Source organism: Argopecten irradians, unplaced genomic scaffold (genome assembly GCF_041381155.1).
Source record: "Argopecten irradians isolate NY unplaced genomic scaffold, Ai_NY scaffold_0260, whole genome shotgun sequence".
NCBI lineage: Eukaryota > Metazoa > Mollusca > Bivalvia > Pectinida > Pectinidae > Argopecten > Argopecten irradians.
The window spans coordinates 42,242-61,082 of record NW_027187727.1 but is presented as its reverse complement, the minus strand read 5'-3'; the positions used below and the strand labels follow the sequence as shown (position 1 = coordinate 61,082).

Here is an 18,841-nt window from a genome sequence, read left to right as displayed (position 1 = left end):
GATATTTTTTAAAAATACTTCAAACTCCGCAGGTTTCCTATATGTTGATAAATACAGTATCTACAGCAACACATAGTAATGAATTGCGGATGATTGTATTGGTACCAAGTGACCGGCTAAAATGAAAGTTTGTACCCTTGTTTCACTCACCGCAGCAATTTGACATTCCGTACTGCCCTTAAATAATAAACGCAATTTTGCAATTATCAATTTGAAAACGTTTCAGTAACATTTATAGGGTCAAATTCCGAATTCAGAAAATTTATTGAATAAAAACAAAATTGCCCTTCTAAGGTGAATGTTGTCAAATTTTGAAGTTTTCTTTAAATTGCCATTAATAAATATAGGTGTTAACGATGTTGAATCTCCGAGATGACCACATAACACGGATGAAGAACATTGTCAGGTCATTTGTCAACACTTATTTCGATCCCAAACACCATAGCAATTTTGTAATTTGTTTTGGTTTTATTAAGAAAGAGTAAGAGTTAAATTTAAACATTTTTCACGTAAAATTAATTTTCGCCTATTGTGACAATTAGTTTGTTTATGGTGATACTCCGTTTAAGCCCATAAAAAACATATTGTAAACGATTGCGAATTACAGGGTCCATTGGTCAGCAACTGCTGGTCATTGAGTTTTTCGCCACAAACAAAAAAATCTATGGTAGTAAAGTAAACTGAAATATTCGAATAAAATGGCCATTTTCTATGACCATTCGATCCTCTTACCTTTATACTAGCTAAAAACAAGTTGACCACTGTAATCTCGTAGCTCTGTTATATGCATGCAATATGGTCCATTCTAAAACTATAGGAGCAGTGACAAACTGACAATGAGGTTTCATATTTTTTACCGTTCTTGTTATAATTACTCAACACTTTCCCGGTAATATTGACTGCCAATTCATACTTCCGCCATCAGCTTTATGGGTTAGATCAATATTGGACCAGTTGTCTGAGGTCTAATTAGGTCCCAGAGTACCATTTGCCATTTCCAAGGATAAATTTTACATTAGGTCCAGGCAATTTATGGAATCCCCCTTCCCGGAAGATGTGGGGGGCACATCACTTGCGTCAACCAGGTGATTTCATCGGAAGGAGGTAAATTACCATTCTGCAATCTTTATGTGCACATATTCTTGATTCAACGAATAGCTATTATCTCTAGCGTAGAGATTTCGGCCGTTACCTTAAATGGCTGTTATGTGCATCTTTCCGAGGTTTTGTAAAAGGGAATCTGTGTCAATTCTCCGGGGCCTGTTTTTAGCAATTAAACCACATCGCTCAACATTCTTTTGTCTGTAAGCTCCATTCACAAACAAGGCTGGTGTCTCCTTGAGCCAGATAGCAATAAAAAATAGCGTTGATATGGTCCCTTGTTAAATCTTTTCATTCCGAAATATATGAACAATACCACAATCCTGTATCTTATCTCCTTGCACTGTTATGAAATGCGTTTGCAACCATCGTGATTGGATCGGTTAGTGATTATCGGTATTCTATGATTTTACATGTATACTAACGAAAATAGTCCAAACTCTTCTCCGAGTCCCTCGATTATAGGTTTACGTACCGGATTGTATCTTGTAGATAACTTAATTTTGTTCAGCATTGGATGTCTCTCCAACCTCTTTGGGTGAATATTATATCAACTTCGGGGCCCGGATAATATAATGAGCCTGAATTCCATTCTTCTACAACCTGTATTAACTATGTTGTAATCGGGTCATAATTGAACTCGAAATATTGATCTAATATATGCCAGGTCTTCTAGATTTATAGGGCTACTATTAGGCCTCAAATAGCTCTTGGGAATGACTGTACAATGAACCTTCGAGTAGACATTGTTTGTTTGTTTGGTTTGTTTAATTAATTTAACGTCCTAGTTAACAGCTATGGTCATGTAAGGACTGAGCGGCCTCCCATGTATGCGGTGTTTACAATACGTGTAAATTGTAGAGGTCTTGTTTTGGGAGACTGCGGTATATGTCATGTTGTGTCTTCTGTATAATGGAACTGTTTGCCCTTACAATATAGTGCTAAACCATCATGAAGCATTATCCGCCGAAGACATCAATTATTAACACACCCCACCCTGTCACATTATACTGACAACGGGCGAACCAGTCATCCCCACTTCCTGTTCCTGTAATGCTGAACGCTATACAAGTGAGCAGAAACTACCACTTTTATAGACTTTGGGTGTTCTCTATATATATCAGGGGAATTAACCCAAGCCTTCCTCAATGTGCGAACGCTCTCAACTCAAGGCCAAAAGTGAGGCGGTGCCAAGGTGAGGCCATTAAAAATAAAGTTTATTTAGGAAAAACAACAAATGATAAATTTTGATCCTAAATTTTAGTCGCCTTTTACGATCAACAATAGGGGTCAGCAGGTACAATTCTACGTCGCCCCTAACAATGAAGAACCGCGATACAGGCGAGAGTGACCTCTAAATTTTACTTCGCCGTCAAATGTTGTTCAATTATCGCAGAAATTTATATTGATTTGATCAAAGTTTAATACCAAAATTTACTATTGAGACACCTTACAATATTTTTCAAGCTAGAGTACACATGACAAGTATTAAAAACATAAATTTCCCCATTTGTGGTTTTAAATGTCAGTTTGGTAATTAACAACTTCAATGTCCCACTAAACAGTCTTGTACTGTCAGTTCCCATTGACTTTGTTTTAAACATTTTTCAATCTGTGCAATGATTTCTATATACGGAATATAAGTAATTTATAAATAGAAAATTGTAATAGTTATCTGTATTGTCTTAGATCCATTTTACATTGCAGTTACTAATCATACGTTCACTCCGTCACTTCAATCTGGATTGAAAATATAGATCGCTTAACCATTATCACTACGTTGATAAATGATTTTAATCTGTCCCATTAGGGTCAAACCGAGATAATGCCTTATTGGCCAATAAATAGCCGCTGGCAAATTTCTTTGACCAGTGAATTTTACATCCGGGCATGGAAATATTTTGAAATAAAAAATTTGTCAGAATTAATTTCTTCCCCTACGTTTATATCAAATTCGCCAAATAGTATCAATAAAGCTAAAGTGTAATAAGAGCAATAACTTCTGCGAAATAATCGTTTATAGAATAAGTGGTGACTAGGATGTAGACGCCCAATTGTATCGATCTAAGTCGAAGTACCAATGGTATTGACAAGGTCAATGGACTTACCACCTATGTCTGATATTGTACATCAGATCCTGTAAAATAACTAGTGGGTATATTCGTATATCCATTTTAATGTTCTTTTCCATAATCATGTTTGCCCTTTTTTTACGGTTTTCTCAAAATGAATGTGTCCGCCTTCGTACTCATATGTAGAAATACATAGATTTCACACCAATGTGTTGTCGTAGAGTTTTACTGCATATCCATTGAGGCAATCTGAATATAAAGGTGCTTGTTAGCCAAATGTACATTATAAGTACTTTTCTAACCTAAAGATGATGAATAGTTTCTAAAGCAAAATTTGGCCGAAAGAGTAAAATCATCAATTGAATCTTATGATTTTCATAGTGGAAAAATCTTGTATTCATGGTAATCGTTATGTTGATAATGGCAATATGTAATAGAGTTATTTATTGATGTATAGATCAGAGTTAATATTTTTCGGCCTGAAATATTAATGCTAGAACCAATACTGGTCACTTTTTATATCATACTCCTTTTAGTAATTTTACGATATATATGGATCCTATTACCATTGCATAATTGTTATTTTTTTGGCGAGGTAATCACCTCGCCATTGTGATCGTGGTTGCAAAATTCTCTTTCAGTCAATTTCCTCAATATGATTGGCTTAAAACTTGCTCGCAGATACTAGCGCTCCTAACGGCAGTGTATTCAACAACTTTGATTTTACCGGGAATTTTAAATAGCAAATTTTGAATATGAAAGTTACTGAAATAAGCGTATCTGTAATGTTGAAATAGGATTAGTAGATTACTGCTTTCATATCCTTACCATATACATTATCCAAATGATCTTAGGTTGGAAAATTTTCACTTGAATTGTTTACAATGTATCTAGACTTTTCGTCCCGAAAATGTTGTTTACAACGCATGAAGACGTTTCGTCCCGAAAATGCTTCGTTTCGCCCCACGCGTTTAGTCCCTACTAGTGACAATTATCCCGCAACGGAAAAAAATGAAATCAATATTTCACCTCAAACATCAAAATTGTTACAATAATGATTTTTGTTCTTTGAATCATATTAGTCGCGGGAGCAAATAAATTTCAGGCGAAATGGAGATTAGTGTTTATCACGGCTGCGTTATGCCACATGTACGTGTAAATCCACAATGGAAGAAAGACAACTCTAACAAAATTTAGGATAAACTTTGTCTACTGATCAAATAGCGCGTGAAAGACGGTGAACATTTTTCTAAATGTGGTGGAATGTAATCTTCCAAACTAACGGCAATTAATAATGGTATGAATATTTTCCACATCCATAATTATCGATAATTTCATAAGCACATGTATACAATATCAGATTATTATATATATTAAAGTACGAATTTGAAAGATTTACCACTAACACCATACTTTTAAATACATTTTAGCCATCTTTTTTCAATTGTAGGCCACAGGAGCTTGACATTAACGATAATCATACAATGATATTCATAAACTAGGTAATACGAAGTAAATCATTTTTGGAACCGAATGACACAAATCATACATAAAATGTTCATATAACTCGAAGTTAGATTTTTTTTGGGCTACTAAATACTAGATCGATGAAAATGTCGATTTCTTTTTCATAATTCTACCGTAAAACGGCACTTAAAAAGCTGTTTCAATCTGTAACAAATGTGGAGAAAAATTAACTGTTTAGCAATTATCCAGAAGTTATGTTTTTATCAACTACCATCAAGCCGATCAGAGATTAGCAATTTAAAACTTACATAAACATAATTACCCGAACTCTCACTTGCATTGTGTGATCAACTCGAGCGAAACTAAATCTCTACCACCTGATTACACAGTCTTACAACAATGCAGAGATCAGCACAAAACCACATGAACATATTTTTTAGTGCGGATTACATCTGTGGGTGTGAACAATGTCTCAAGTTTATTTAATTTTACTCTATCAAAATAGACAGTTTACGCGATGATCAGCACCATCATTTTCTGTATAACTTAACTTAATTTACCACTGTACCCATGCATATGATACGTGTGTATATTTATACTTCTTTGTGCACATTATATAACAACTGCTATATTACAATCAATTTATGAAGGACAAAACTCTTACATGTAAGAACAGGAGGACTGAAGAACAGCGGGAATTAAACTTCAATAATATTTCCTCTATGCTGGTATTGCTATTTATGATTAAAATGTTTAATTATATGATATTAGCCTTTTCAGTAATTACTCTGTTAATACATTTATTGTTTCCTTATGTTTTACAGAATGTCACCATGCATGTATCATTTCAACTGGAAACAGTCTAATGAGAAGAATTGTTGTGGAAAAATAGAAGTAATGTTGAACTGAGGAAGCAAAAATCCTTTTCAATCCGAATATAATATATATCCTCTTCAAATTCCTTATTGGCAATATGATTAATATTGTAATCATTCTATTCATGTAACATGCCTGAAAATGAATTGAATAAATAAAAGATGTATTTTAAATTTACAAAGACACATGACATTAGCTGTTTATATTTTTTGTCAAAAAACATATTAAGCTTATCGTTCATAACACAACTTATCATCACCTTCGAGACAATTTCAATGAAAATCATATTGAAACATTAATTTGTATAACAGAGGTCGTCTTTATGTTTTCCCCCCGCCTTGACTATCAATGTTCCCTGATCACTCTGAAAGTATTGATTTTACCTTTTTTTCGGTCACCACATGAAACTGCCGTTTTAAATCAATCACACCAATGAGACATACATTTACTACATTCATTATATCACTGTAAGGCAATTCTGCAAGATCAGCGAAACATTGTTGATTTACCTTGAATATCTACATGCACAGTATGGTACCATATGTAACAGGAGAGGAGAAATGTAGCGGGCCAAGGACCGGGATTCGATCCCGGGACTCTCCGAACACTAGCTGAGTGCTCTACCGACTGAACTACCTGGTCATCGATAATCGACCAAGTCCAGTCCCGCTACACTCATCCATCCTTTTTTTGAATACATACGAGACCCTTTCAACACCACAGCCGTTGGTTATTTAGTTGGGGTGCCAATTCTGTAACAGGAGAGAAGAAAATGTAGCTCTTCCGACTGAGCTACATTACCTGATCACACGAATAATCAACCCAGTCTGATCCCGCTACAAAATATTTATCTGGTTATTTTATCTCCCTTCCTTTTTTCAATCTACCTTTATGACTTAGAATCTTACCTGGTGGAAAAAAATATTTTGTCTTACAAATCTTGACAAATTGTGCACACTGTGATTGTTGCAAGCTAAACTACGTATCCGCTAGCTGATTGCTGTTGATTGTTAATGATCTCAAACACACTAATTACTTATTGTGCCAATTTAAGTAAATAGATTTCTACTCTTTTCAAATATTCCTGATTACTATTCATGTGTAATATCTTAAAACATTGACATGTGCACGGAGTACGGCGGACCAGACCGCCAATGTTTTGGACATCTGCTAGATATTTCAGTTTCAGGTTACGATGGCCATTAAAAGAAAACAAACACAATGCGGTTTTTTCTTTATGTTATTTCTTCTAAATACAACATTTTTGTGCAAGTTGTCAAGCATTTATCGGGAATATTTTGCATTGAAATTGTCCACCTTCATACATCGGTTTTGGGGACTCTCTGGACATTGTGTTCCCCCATTTTTTGATGCGCTAAATATACTGATAGTAGATTTTTTAAAGCATTTTCAGCCCTAAAAAGTACCTGCGCCAAATTATACCAGTTTTTATTTAAGGGTATATGATATCGGAATATATCCCAAACTTTTTATCATATTATTTGCCAATAACACTGTTATGATATCAGAAATATCTGATGGTCTACAACAAATGTTACATGAATTTTAACAATATTGCATAACATGGAAATTAGAACTTAATATCAGAAAGATAAAAATTGTGTGAACATTCTCAAAGACGTAAATCGGTACAACAACACCAGTTGATGTTACGGAATACAGAATTAGATTTATAAGAATTGTTTACATATCTAGGGTACAAAAATAATGTTAATGGTAGCGTTTTTAAAGAAAGGGAAAAAACCTGCTGAACAAACAATTAAATCGGTGTTTGCTATTTATAAGAAATAAAGGAATGTATCTCTTCCTGTTCATCTTAAACTGAAAATATTTGATTCACTTGTAATGACAGTTTTATTTATACTCATCAGAGCATCAGAGGTATGGGGTTTTGAAAATAAAAAATGTAGAAAAATTCATTCGTTATTTTGTAAAACAATCCTGAAGTTAAGAAAGTGTACAAACAATTTCATGGTCTATGGTGAGCATAACAGGTTATTCGGTTTTGAATTGAAGTTTGGATACAATGTATATCAATCAACTTGCTGTTTTACAAAAGAATAATTACAAAACCTGTTAAAAGTAGAACCAATTGACCATTTTATTAAAAAATCACATGGTGATATTGATAAGTCTTCTAGAGGACAGACATATTCTATACTTAAGACATTTTGACATATGAAAAGTTTGCCTCTTGTCTTTCTCTGCTGCAAAACAATACTTGTTAACTGACACTGGTCCCAGGAACTTGATGACCAATAGTCATTAAGAATGGATATTTTCATTAACATCAAATTAAACAAGGAAAATGCTAAAGGTGTTATAAAATCATTTGACATATACTACATCATAGGAAATATTAGAATGGGGCTTCCAAGATTTTAGTATGTGTCTCTTATTTTACACCTTGGTGTCCAAGGAATCCTCAAAAGTCCAAACTGGAAGGAACACCAGCCAAAATTTATTTCTTATTGTACAAAAATACAGTAGTATTGACCTTAGGAAATATATTCCTCCTATCCTCGAGACCGAGCCATTTAGTACTTTCAGTACTTTGATTTTCTGTTTTGGCGTCCTTTGGATTCTCAAAAACCAACCAGCCAGCAAGGAAAAAAACCAAACACGAACAAAAAAACACGGAGCCCACGCTTTGTCTGGGATGCTTACACTTTGACCAGTTTTGTTCTTGCAAGTGGTAGAATAGACAATATTTCATAAATAATCTCCTTATCATTGATTCATTGGTATGGATCACAAAATTGAATGCAACAGACATATTTTAACATCAAAAGTATTAAAGGTATTATCAGATTGAAGTCTGAGAAAATTATGTTTTTCATGGTGTCTGTTATAAAATTAAATGCTGTTGCTCCATATAATAACCTTTATTAAAAAAAATAATAATAGCCTATTTATGCATTGTATTGTAAACTTGTTTTCTGTTTTGATACATGCATCACCCTCACAACAGTACAAACAATTCTTTAAACTTTGACTTAATCCTGCTTTGGTATTCTCTGCAAGTCAGCACTGACCATTGCGATTCATACACATGTACTTTCATAAACCCAATCTGTCATAACTGTACTACCACAATTGCATAATCGACATACAGTTTGTTAAAAAAAACTACAACATGATATTTAATATTTGGAAATTTAATTCAACCAAAGGAAAAAAATATGTCTATTATACTATTTATAAGAATCAGAATGCAAAAATACATGTACATGTGTTCAATCAGCGATGTCTCTGGTTCACTCAAATGAATTGACATGGATTTTTAATATTATATTTAAAAAAAAAAGACTCAATAAAATGATTCAATATGTTTGATATCAAATGTATTTCAGCAGATTTCTAATAATATAACCTTAAATAACCTTAGCCTCTGGTACACTCACTTGGATTGGGATATTCTAGTATCACAATTTCACTCGTCGACATCATGTCAAAGGCATTAATTTTTGAAAACTTTCATTTTTTATAATCTGGAAGTTAGAACTCAAAGTACGCACCAAACAAACCAAACCCATCTAAAAATTTATTCCTAAGTTTACCTCAACAGGCGAGTCATTTTTCGAGAAAAGAAAACATTTGATCAGAGTTTTTTTCCGAAACAGCTATTGTTCCTTAAAATCTTGTAAATAGATTAAAGATTGTATCTTGGCCACTGGCCAAAGATGAACCTGCGAATAAGTTTGGTTTGCATACTTGGAATGCATATGGATATATCATCGTTTCATTATTCTGAATGAACGAAAAACATACGACCGAATTTGACAACTTTTCAGCCATCCCCATCCCTTCATAGATCGAAAACACCCTGCATCACATCTCGATTGCCAGATGTCTTCTCCTAGTCCTTGCAGCGCTTTAGCGATAGCAAGAGTAGTGTGATGCTTGCCACAACTGACTAAATTGGAAACCGGAAATGGGCATTTTTCCGGAATTTTTATTTTCGGTCGACTTTTTAACGAAATCTTAAAATAATAACTTGTGTTTGTTTTTGCCTCACAACAGCACAACACCTACCCGCACGCGGACGCAAAACAGAAAAAAACACAACTATGGCCTAAGTACTACGATGTCTCCGACATGTACACTTTGTTTCATGCCGTGAGACATAATCGTATTTTTAATTATCTCAAAGAAATCGGTATTTTAAACAAAATATGAACGTTTTCTCATCATATCATATCATCGTATCAACTCAACATTTCATCGTTTCATCAACTGTGTGCATGAGTTTTCACATGTGTTTAAGCCAAAACTATTTTATTCCATGCAAACCTTTTTTTATCAAATAAACGTTTACAATCTGTGTTTTAGTCATTACCTGCCTTTTCTTACCCTGATCTTTTATCCTGATATTAATGCATGACTTGTAGTTTGGCCCTAAATGACCTTATTTGTCGATGGGCCGTAAAACTCAAACAAACAACAAAGAAACCCTCCAAGTAACTGAGGAAGACTGGGAGGCAAATAGTGGTGGGTAGAGAACGCAAGTGGAGCAGACGTGGGTAAATTTGCATCGCCCGCCTTTACGACAAAGCCCTGTCTTATTGTATGGCCAGCACACACCTTTGGGCATTGTGCTGGGTTTGCCAAGAAAGGGCTGCTGTTGGCTTTGTTGTGTTTTAAAGCTATTGCGGAGACCAATGGCTGTGACCTCCAAATAGAATTCAGAATGCATATTCCCCAGCATGCATTAGGGTACATCTGATGCCATTGTCTGTAGTTTGAATCATAATATAAAGCTGCAGCAATGCCCGACCTTCTGTTAAGCGTTTGGATGATGTCAGCGTATGGATGATGTCGGCGTATTTCATAAAAGATCAAAGATGAAATAGCCTGAGGATGGGCCTGAACATAAATTGAAACAAAAATGTTTAATTGAAAATTACTTTTGTTGAGGGACAATGGCTAATTCAGAGCCCTGAATCTGAATCTTAAACTGATAATGGGCGGGTGATTTTTGAAGTAAAGCACTAAATTCAATAAACTCGTTAGCCAATATTTTGCCTTTAATTTTTGCATCCAAAAGCATGTCTAGAGGTCGGGAAATACAGCAACATGCACATTCTCACCACTAAAGTTATTAATTAATGGTTGTTGCAAGCCTGCTGAAGGATCTGGAACAGGTCCTGGGATGTGGAAGTCCCAAATCGTAGTTTAAGTTCAGATTCGATGTTAGTGGTAGTAACGTGAGGCACAAAGTCAATGTTTGTGGCCGGAATCGGTGGAGTTCCAGTTGCTGCTGCCGCAGGTTGAAGTCTAGCATTTTCTGCAAGACTGGAGCCTCTGTCCATAGGAGAAGTGATTACATTCATATGTCCAGCATTTGGAGTTGTGGGCATTGTCACATAGCCTTTTGCCTCTATTTGTCTCAGTAGTTCAGCAGCAATGTTGGCTGTTGATGGAAAATTTGCTTCCGAAACATTTGTTGAAACTCCTATGGATGCATTTACAACAGACCCTGCAGGTAGGGCGTAAGAATTGTACCTGCTGCCCCTATTGCATGATCGTAACAGGCAACTAAATTTAGGATCTTATCTTTTCTATTGTTCCTAACTGACTTTATCCTTCCTAATGCCTCCCTTGGCACCGCCTCACTTTTGGCCTTGAGTTGAGCGTTCGCCCCTGTGAGGAAGGCTCTGGGTTGTGTCCCCTGGCCGAGACACACCAAAGTCTATAAAAGTGGTAGTTTCTGCTCCTGCTTAGCGCTCAGCATAAAGGGAGTGGGACGACTGGTTCGCCCGTTGTCAGTATAATGTGACCGGGTGGGGTGTGTTGCTTGGTGTCTTTGGCGGCATGCTCCAGTGATATAGCACTATAAAAAGGGCAAAAGTTCCACTATACAAGAAGACACAACATGAATATACCGCAGTCTCCCGAAACACGCACCTCGCACAACATACACGCAACACACCGCATACATGGGAGGCCGTCCTTACATGACCATAGCTGTTCAATAGGACGTTAATTAATCAAACAAACAAACAAGCATTTCCAACAGTGCTAGGTATTGTTGCTGAGACTGTTGTTGTTGAGGTTGGTGCTGTAGTTGTTACGGTCTCAAAATGCTATAATGATAATTGTAAAAAACAGAATGGTGTATCTTTGGTGTATCTTACACCATGGTAATGTCATATAATAACAACATAAATTAAAACTAAAAATCATTTTGAATTATATTAGCATTTGTGGCAGTAAAAAATATAACATTTACATCTATGGTTATAAGTAAAACAAGTACATACATTCAGACCATGAAGTCAAATTATGGTCTACAAATTCCATTTCTTCTAACATTTATGAAAACTAATGTTCAAAATGAAATATGTTGTTTGCATCTCGCTATCTTAACAAAGATGCAACTTTGGAGGTGTCACTAAAATCATGAAATCCATATATACTTGTGCGGCATGATCATTTCTATGATTATTGTAATGGCCTTGAAATCATCTTTTTTGCCTTTTTCCTCAAATACATATGAAAATTCATATATGATGAATATAAAAAAACTGAATATATATATATAGGTGGCTTATGATATTGTGTAAAATACAGATAACCTTGAGTGAGTTCAGGTTGTAAATTATTAATATAAGCATTGGCTTTCAGTTGGCATTCATAGTCAATATAAATACCAACTAGAGGGAGGCAAATTTCATGATAAGCTCTAGCTTCATGGACATTGCTAATGATACAAAAAAGCCTTTCAATCAATATCGATTAAATATGCAGGAATGAAAGAAAATAATATATGCATGTCCTATGCAGTAAACGCTGTGGCAAAGAGATTCGATGTTAGTGGTAGTAACGTGAGGCACAAAGTCAATGTTTGTGGCCGGAATCGGTGGAGTTCCAGTTGCTGCCGCAGGTTGAAGTCTAGCATTTTCTGCAAGACTGGAGCCTCTGTCCATAGGAGAAGTGATTACATTCATATGTCCAGCATTTGGAGTTGTGGGCATTGTCACATAGCCTTTTGCCTCTATTTGTCTCAGTAGTTCAGCAGCAATGTTGGCTGTTGATGGAAAATTTGCTTCCGAAACATTTGTTGAAACTCCTATGGATGCATTTACAACAGACCCTGCAGGTAGGGCGTAAGAATTGTACCTGCTGCCCCTTATTGCATGATCGTAACAGGCAACTAAATTTAGGATCTTATCTTTTCTATTGTTCCTAACTGACTTTATCCTTCCTAATGCCTCCCTTGGCACCGCCTCACTTTTGGCCTTGAGTTGAGCGTTCGCCCCTGTGAGGAAGGCTCTGAGTTGTGTCCCCTGGCCGAGACACACCAAAGTCTATAAAAGTGGTAGTTTCTGCTCCTGCTTAGCGCTCAGCATACAGGGAGTGGGACGACTGGTTCGCCCGTTGTCAGTATAATGTGACCGGGTGGGGTGTGTTGCTTGGTGTCTTTGGCGGCATGCTCCAGTGATATAGCACTATAAAAAGGGCAACAGTTCCACTATACAAGAAGACACAACATGAATATATACCGCAGTCTCCCGAAACACGCACCTCGCACAACATACACGCAACACAGCGCATACATGGGAGGCCGTCCTTACATGACCATAGCTGTTAATAGGACGTTAATAAAACAAACAAACAAACAAACAAACAAGCATTTCCAACAGTGCTAGGTATTGTTGCTGAGACTGTTGTTGAGGTTGGTGCTGTAGTTGTTACGGTCTCAAAATGCTATAATGATAATAGTAAAAACAGAATGGTGTATCTTTGGTGTATCTTACACCATGGTAATGTCATATAATCAACATAAATTAAAACTAAAAATCATTTTGAATTATATTAGCATTTGTGGCAGTAAAAAATATAACATTTACATCTATGGTTATAAGTAAAACAAGTACATACATTCAGACCATGAAGTCAAATTATGGTCTACAAATTCCTTTCTTCTAACATTTATGAAAACTAATGTTCAAAATGAAATATGTTGTTTGCATCTCGCTATCTTAACAAAGATGCAACTTTGGAGGTGTCACTAAAATCATGAAATCCATATATACTTGTGCGGCATGATCATTTCTATGATTATTGTAATGGCCTTGAAATCATCTTTTTTGCCTTTTCCTCAAATACATATGAAAATCATATATGAATATAAAAAAAATTGAATATATATATATAGGTGGCTTATGATAATGTGTAAAATACAGATAACCTTGAGTGAGTTTCAGGTTGTAAATATTAATATATAAAGGCATTGGCTTTCAGTTGGCATTCATAGTCAATATAAATACCAACTAGAGGGAGGCAAATTTCATGATAAGCTCTAGCTTCATGGACATTGCTAATGATACAAAAAAGCCTTTCAATCAATATCGATTAAATATGCAGGAATGAAAGAAATAATATGCATATGCACGAAGATTTGTTTGATTTATTAACGTCCTATTAACAGCTATGATCATTTAAGGACGGATGCACGAAGAAGTTATATATAGGATACTATCCAATTAATGTTGTCAGAGTAAATTGAAGATTGCCATAAAGGGATTTAAAGGATATGATAAATACAAGGTACACATAACAAAATCTGGAGTGACAAATTACATTTTTTTGCCATTTTCTCAAAAGAAAGAGAGAAGGAAATATTTATAAATCATTGACTCATGGTCGACACTACTTTGTGATTTGTTATTTGTTTATCAATAATGAAGTAAATTTTCATCTTATGATAGAGTGCTTGCATTTATAATACAACACTTTTACCTGGAATTTATAGTTGTCCAACTGGGAATTTACATGATGTGTATGATATGATGTTCACCAATATCAAATTCATTTATCTAAGGAATTGCAATGTTTTTGGATTATTGTATCGCTTAACGCCAATCTGATTAAAATACTTATCCTTATAACCATTCCGTTATATAAAGGATCTGACAATATCCCGTAGGAGGTTACGTCCAGATGACCTTTATACCACGTGGTCTTCATATAAGATACATTTTCTACACCTTGAATGAAAATAATTCTGACAGTTTTTTCAAATTATTTCATCCCTGAAATTCACTGTCAAAATTTTGCAAGTAGCAATTTGATTGGCCATTTCCAAAGGTCACCTGGACATGACCCCTAATGGGATTTTCTCAGATCCTCTTATCTAACGTAGTGATAATAAGGATCTGTATTTCAATCAGATTGCGCATAACGCATGTTCTTTGTTTTGAGTAGAAGGAAATAGAAAATTAACTTTTGTTTGTTTGTTTGTTTGATTAATTTACGTCCTATTAACAGCAATGGTCATGTAAGGACGGCCTCCCATGTATGTGGTGTGTTGCGTGTATGTTGTGCGAGGTGCGTGTTTCGGGAGACTGCGGTATATTCATGTTGTGTCTTCTTGTATAGTGGAACTTTTGCCCTTTTTATAGTGCTATATCACTGAAGCATGCCGCCGAAGACACCAAGCAACACACCCCACCCGGTCACATTATACTGACAACGGGCGAACCAGTCGTCCCACTCCCTTTTTGCTGAGCGCTAAGCAGGAGCAGAAACTACCACTTTTACAGACTTTGGTGTGTCTCGGCCAGGGGACAGAACCCAGAGCCTTCCTCACAGGGGCGAACGCTCAACTCAAGGCCAAAAATGAGGCGGTGCCAAGGGAGGCATTAGGAAGGATAAAGTCAGTTAGGAAGAATAGAAAAGATAAGATCCTAAATTTAGTCGCCTTTTACGATCATGCAATAGGGGCAGCAGGTACAATTCTAACGCCCTACCTGAAGGGCCCAACTCTAAAAAACTATATATAAAATTTCTTTACCATTGCAACTTGACAACAATTGATGGCCATGCTGTTGTACATTGAGATTTATCATTTATGTTATCAATCAAATCAGAATACTCGATTTGTAACGGTTCTTTTAGGCTAAAGTCCCAGTACTTTCAGTACTTTGATTTTATCAAAATGCTATGTATAGGGAATTAGAACTAAAAGACACAATGGATTGCTATTTGGTTGATTAAGGGTCATATCAAACGATGTGACAATTGCTGTGATTATATCGGTTATGATTAATGTGCATATCAAAAGTTACACCATCAAATGTGGATTCTGGATAGTGCTGTGAAGTGACCAGGTCAAGGGTCTTAGTGGTGGGTCCATTGGAGTCACTGGCCTTGGTAGTGGTAAGGATATTGGTGGTTGAGTCCATTTTAGGGGTGGTGAGATCCATTGTGACCTGGTGTGAAATGACCAGGTCAAGGGCCTTGGTGGTAGGTCCATTGGAGTCACTGGCCTTGGTGGATGTTAGGATATTGGTTGTTGAGTCCGTGTTAGGAGTGGGGAGATCCCTTGTGACCTGGGGCATTGTTTCATCTGTAGGAAAAAAATAATTGAAGAAGAAATGTATTTTCATTAATGTATATATGTATACACATCTGTGTTTTTTAGAGCCAAACTTGATATAAGTGTAACCCTGGCACTTTGACACTGGATATCCATGTCATCATGAGTGTCCCCCTGTTGGGCTCCGAGGTGGGTGGGGGCACAGCTAGCGAATAGTATAAACTCTTAAAGATGGCTTCCCAAAACAAACAAAAGAACTACATCCAAAATCTCACCAAAAGGAATCAACCACAAATCAACAAACAAAAAGCGGTACAACAAACACATTTCCACAGTTTCTGGTCATGTCCTCTACACCGAGCAGCAAGACCACTGTAGGTTTATCACCCTTAATATTGCGAAAGGGCATCAAAGGCATTGCCGGCGATGTCAAATCTGTTAAGTCTTTGGGATCAGGTGATCTCCTAATAGAGGTTTTTCGCAAGCAACAAGCAGACACCTCCTTGGAACCACCAGTTTTGCCGGCCTCACTGTGTGTGTAAAACCACACTAATCATTGTATTGCAGCAAGGGGGTAATCAGGTGCCCAGTGTCGGCGACTCGCTTGGCTGCTGTGAGGGTTTATTCGGACGGGAAAATGACGAGAAACTCCTCCATCTGTTATGCGTCACATTTATTCTCCATTCCATTACAAAAACTATCTCCTTCTGGAGAGTTCACATAAAGGGAGGTAATAACAAACTTTTTTTATATGCTCATACGAGTTATCTCCCCTCTCATGACACCCGTATACACTAATACAGAACATCCGCCCCCAAAAATATTAAAATTTTATCAAAATTTTAAGCGTGGGTTCATGAGAGTGGAAAACTCAAAATGAGGACTTACAAGATGTACAAAGTAGATATGATCAATGAACATAACGAACAATAGTGAAGAAAAACAAGTAATAGAATGAAATGGTTACACTATCCAATGGAGATAATTATATCATAAGCCACCTTAACTACAAATGTGAAAAAAACAAAATGTAAGGTACAGTATATGGCCCTATGCAAAACATTACCTATAGCAACATTGTACAAGGTGTCATGATGTTACTTATTAAAGTGAAAGTATAAATGACCTGTCATAATTACATTCGAATGACAAATTTAGAAATAAAATTCAAAGTATAGGTATTTCAATAATGGATTATACAAGTGATTTCAACTAGATGCTTAAATCTGAGAGAAGCATGTATTTCACAGAGTGAACATATATAAGAGGTGAAATTCTTTAAAGGGACATCACAGTGAAACTGTTCTTCTTTTCGTTGAGTGTACATGTTTTTAACATTCCCAGATACATTTCTGTGTTATCCTCATATTTATAGTCGATCCCAATGTCCAGCTTGACCACTCGGTAAAGTTGGGAAACCCCGCCTATATTTAGCGCTAAAATTATCACGTGACCAATTTGAAATCGAGGCAGTTTCATCAGTAAACACAACCACGATGGCTGAAAGTAACACAAGCGATACGGTACGTTAGTTTATATTTTTAAACATGTTATTTGATATTCAAGCTTCAGATGATATTTTATATGTCTTTATCATTTGGGAATTATGAAAAAAGATATGTCACCCACTGACAAATTCGTGAAAGTATGCCTTTTCCGCAACATACCCACGAAGGGGCCCCAACGGGGTAACGTTACTGTCACGAAACGATCTGTAGGCTAATGTTTGTTGTATAAATGGACGTCGGTCACACTATTATACCGATGTCATTATTTGTTTAGATGTTTTAGGTAACATTTACTTCACTTGCAATCTGGCGAAATCGCGCTGTTGGTACATGGTTTACGGCGAATTGATTACAACTAACCCGATGGTCGTTGCGAGATCATGATATGTCAAAACTTTACAGTACAATGGCTAGGCTAAACGTTACGGTACGGCGTACTTACAAAGTATACGTACGTACGAAATACCGTTATAATGAAACAAATGTAACATGGAATACATAGATCTTAGATCTAGATATAAAAGTGTTATCTTAAATCTAGTTATCTTAGATTTAGATCAGATCATATCTGATATTAAAATGAGATCTCTGATTCGGTCCATATGGTGTTATACAGCCTTGGTAAAATTTAATTATGACTGAGAGCTGAAAGTCCATAATTGGTAGTACACTATTACACGACACAAATGTTACAAACTAACTTTTACATGCTTTTGTGTAGCATACTTCAGGGATTATTTAGCTGTTTTATTAATTGTGCTTATCTCAGTGTGCAAACATGAGCCCGAATCAGACGCACACTACCTGGTACTTTCAGTCCATATTGTTATAATAGAGTAACATGTAAGATTCAAAGGTATTTTTTATATTATATTTTTGTTCAGTTTTTCATGCAATACACAATCTTTATCATTATAAATTTGTAAAGGTCATTCATTTGAGCAAACTTGGTAGCCCTCCATGTAGGTCCACTATTTATTGAGGAGAATTTATCAAATAATTATTGGCCTGTTTGACACCTGTGACCTTTGATGAATTGGTCAAGCATTGACAAACTTTGTAATCCTTCATTGGAGCATGCTACATGTAGGCCCAATACTAGGCTTCAAGGACACTTGGTTATTGATGCCACAAAAAGCATGGCACAACCTCACAGTCGCCATTTTGTTTTAACTCGGCTTGGTACCCGACCCCTATATAAAGCGCGTGAACCACACATATGTGCAATCAGTCGAACGCTCGTTGTTCAAGGTGTAACATTACTAACACTTCACCGGCTCTAGATCTACTGCATTAAATACCCAAGACGTAATGATAATAAAATGGTTAGTACTTTCTGTTTTCTCAAATAAAGTTTCTAGGAACCATATAAAGATATATACAGTTAAATTAAAAGTAATGCATGAATTCATACTTTCTTTCCACGTGCGAGATCCATTTTGACTATAACGTAAACAGACAAGGAAATTCTA

At 36.0% G+C, this 18,841-nt stretch overlaps 1 protein-coding gene and 1 pseudogene across 1 annotated transcript; both read right to left on the bottom strand.

The window, feature by feature from the left end:
- Window positions 1-9,578: 9,578 nt before the first annotated feature.
- Window positions 9,579-10,602, bottom strand: LOC138312245 (uncharacterized; annotated as a pseudogene).
- A 40-nt stretch (window positions 10,603-10,642) lies between these two features.
- On the bottom strand, window positions 10,643-15,883 carry LOC138312244 (mucin-1-like). Its single transcript, XM_069253227.1, has 5 exons — window positions 15,611-15,883; window positions 13,169-13,247; window positions 12,365-12,567; window positions 11,542-11,623; window positions 10,643-10,950 (listed from the first exon to the last, which is right to left on the bottom strand). The coding sequence occupies exons 1-5, from the start codon at window positions 15,881-15,883 to the stop codon at window positions 10,643-10,645; spliced, it is 945 nt and encodes a 314-aa protein (XP_069109328.1).
- Between the last annotated feature and the right edge of the window lie 2,958 nt (window positions 15,884-18,841).

Coding starts and splice junctions, on each gene's coding strand:
- LOC138312244 (XM_069253227.1), bottom strand. CDS start 15,883: ATGCCCCAGGTCACAAGGGATCTCCCCACTCCTAACACGGACTCAACA. Junction 13,248..15,610: donor CAGAATCCACATTTGATGGT/GTAACTTTTGAT, acceptor TTATCATTATAG/CATTTTGAGACCGTAACAAC. Junction 12,568..13,168: donor TAGCACTGTTGGAAATGCTT/GTTTGTTTGTTT, acceptor TTCCATCAACAG/CCAACATTGCTGCTGAACTA.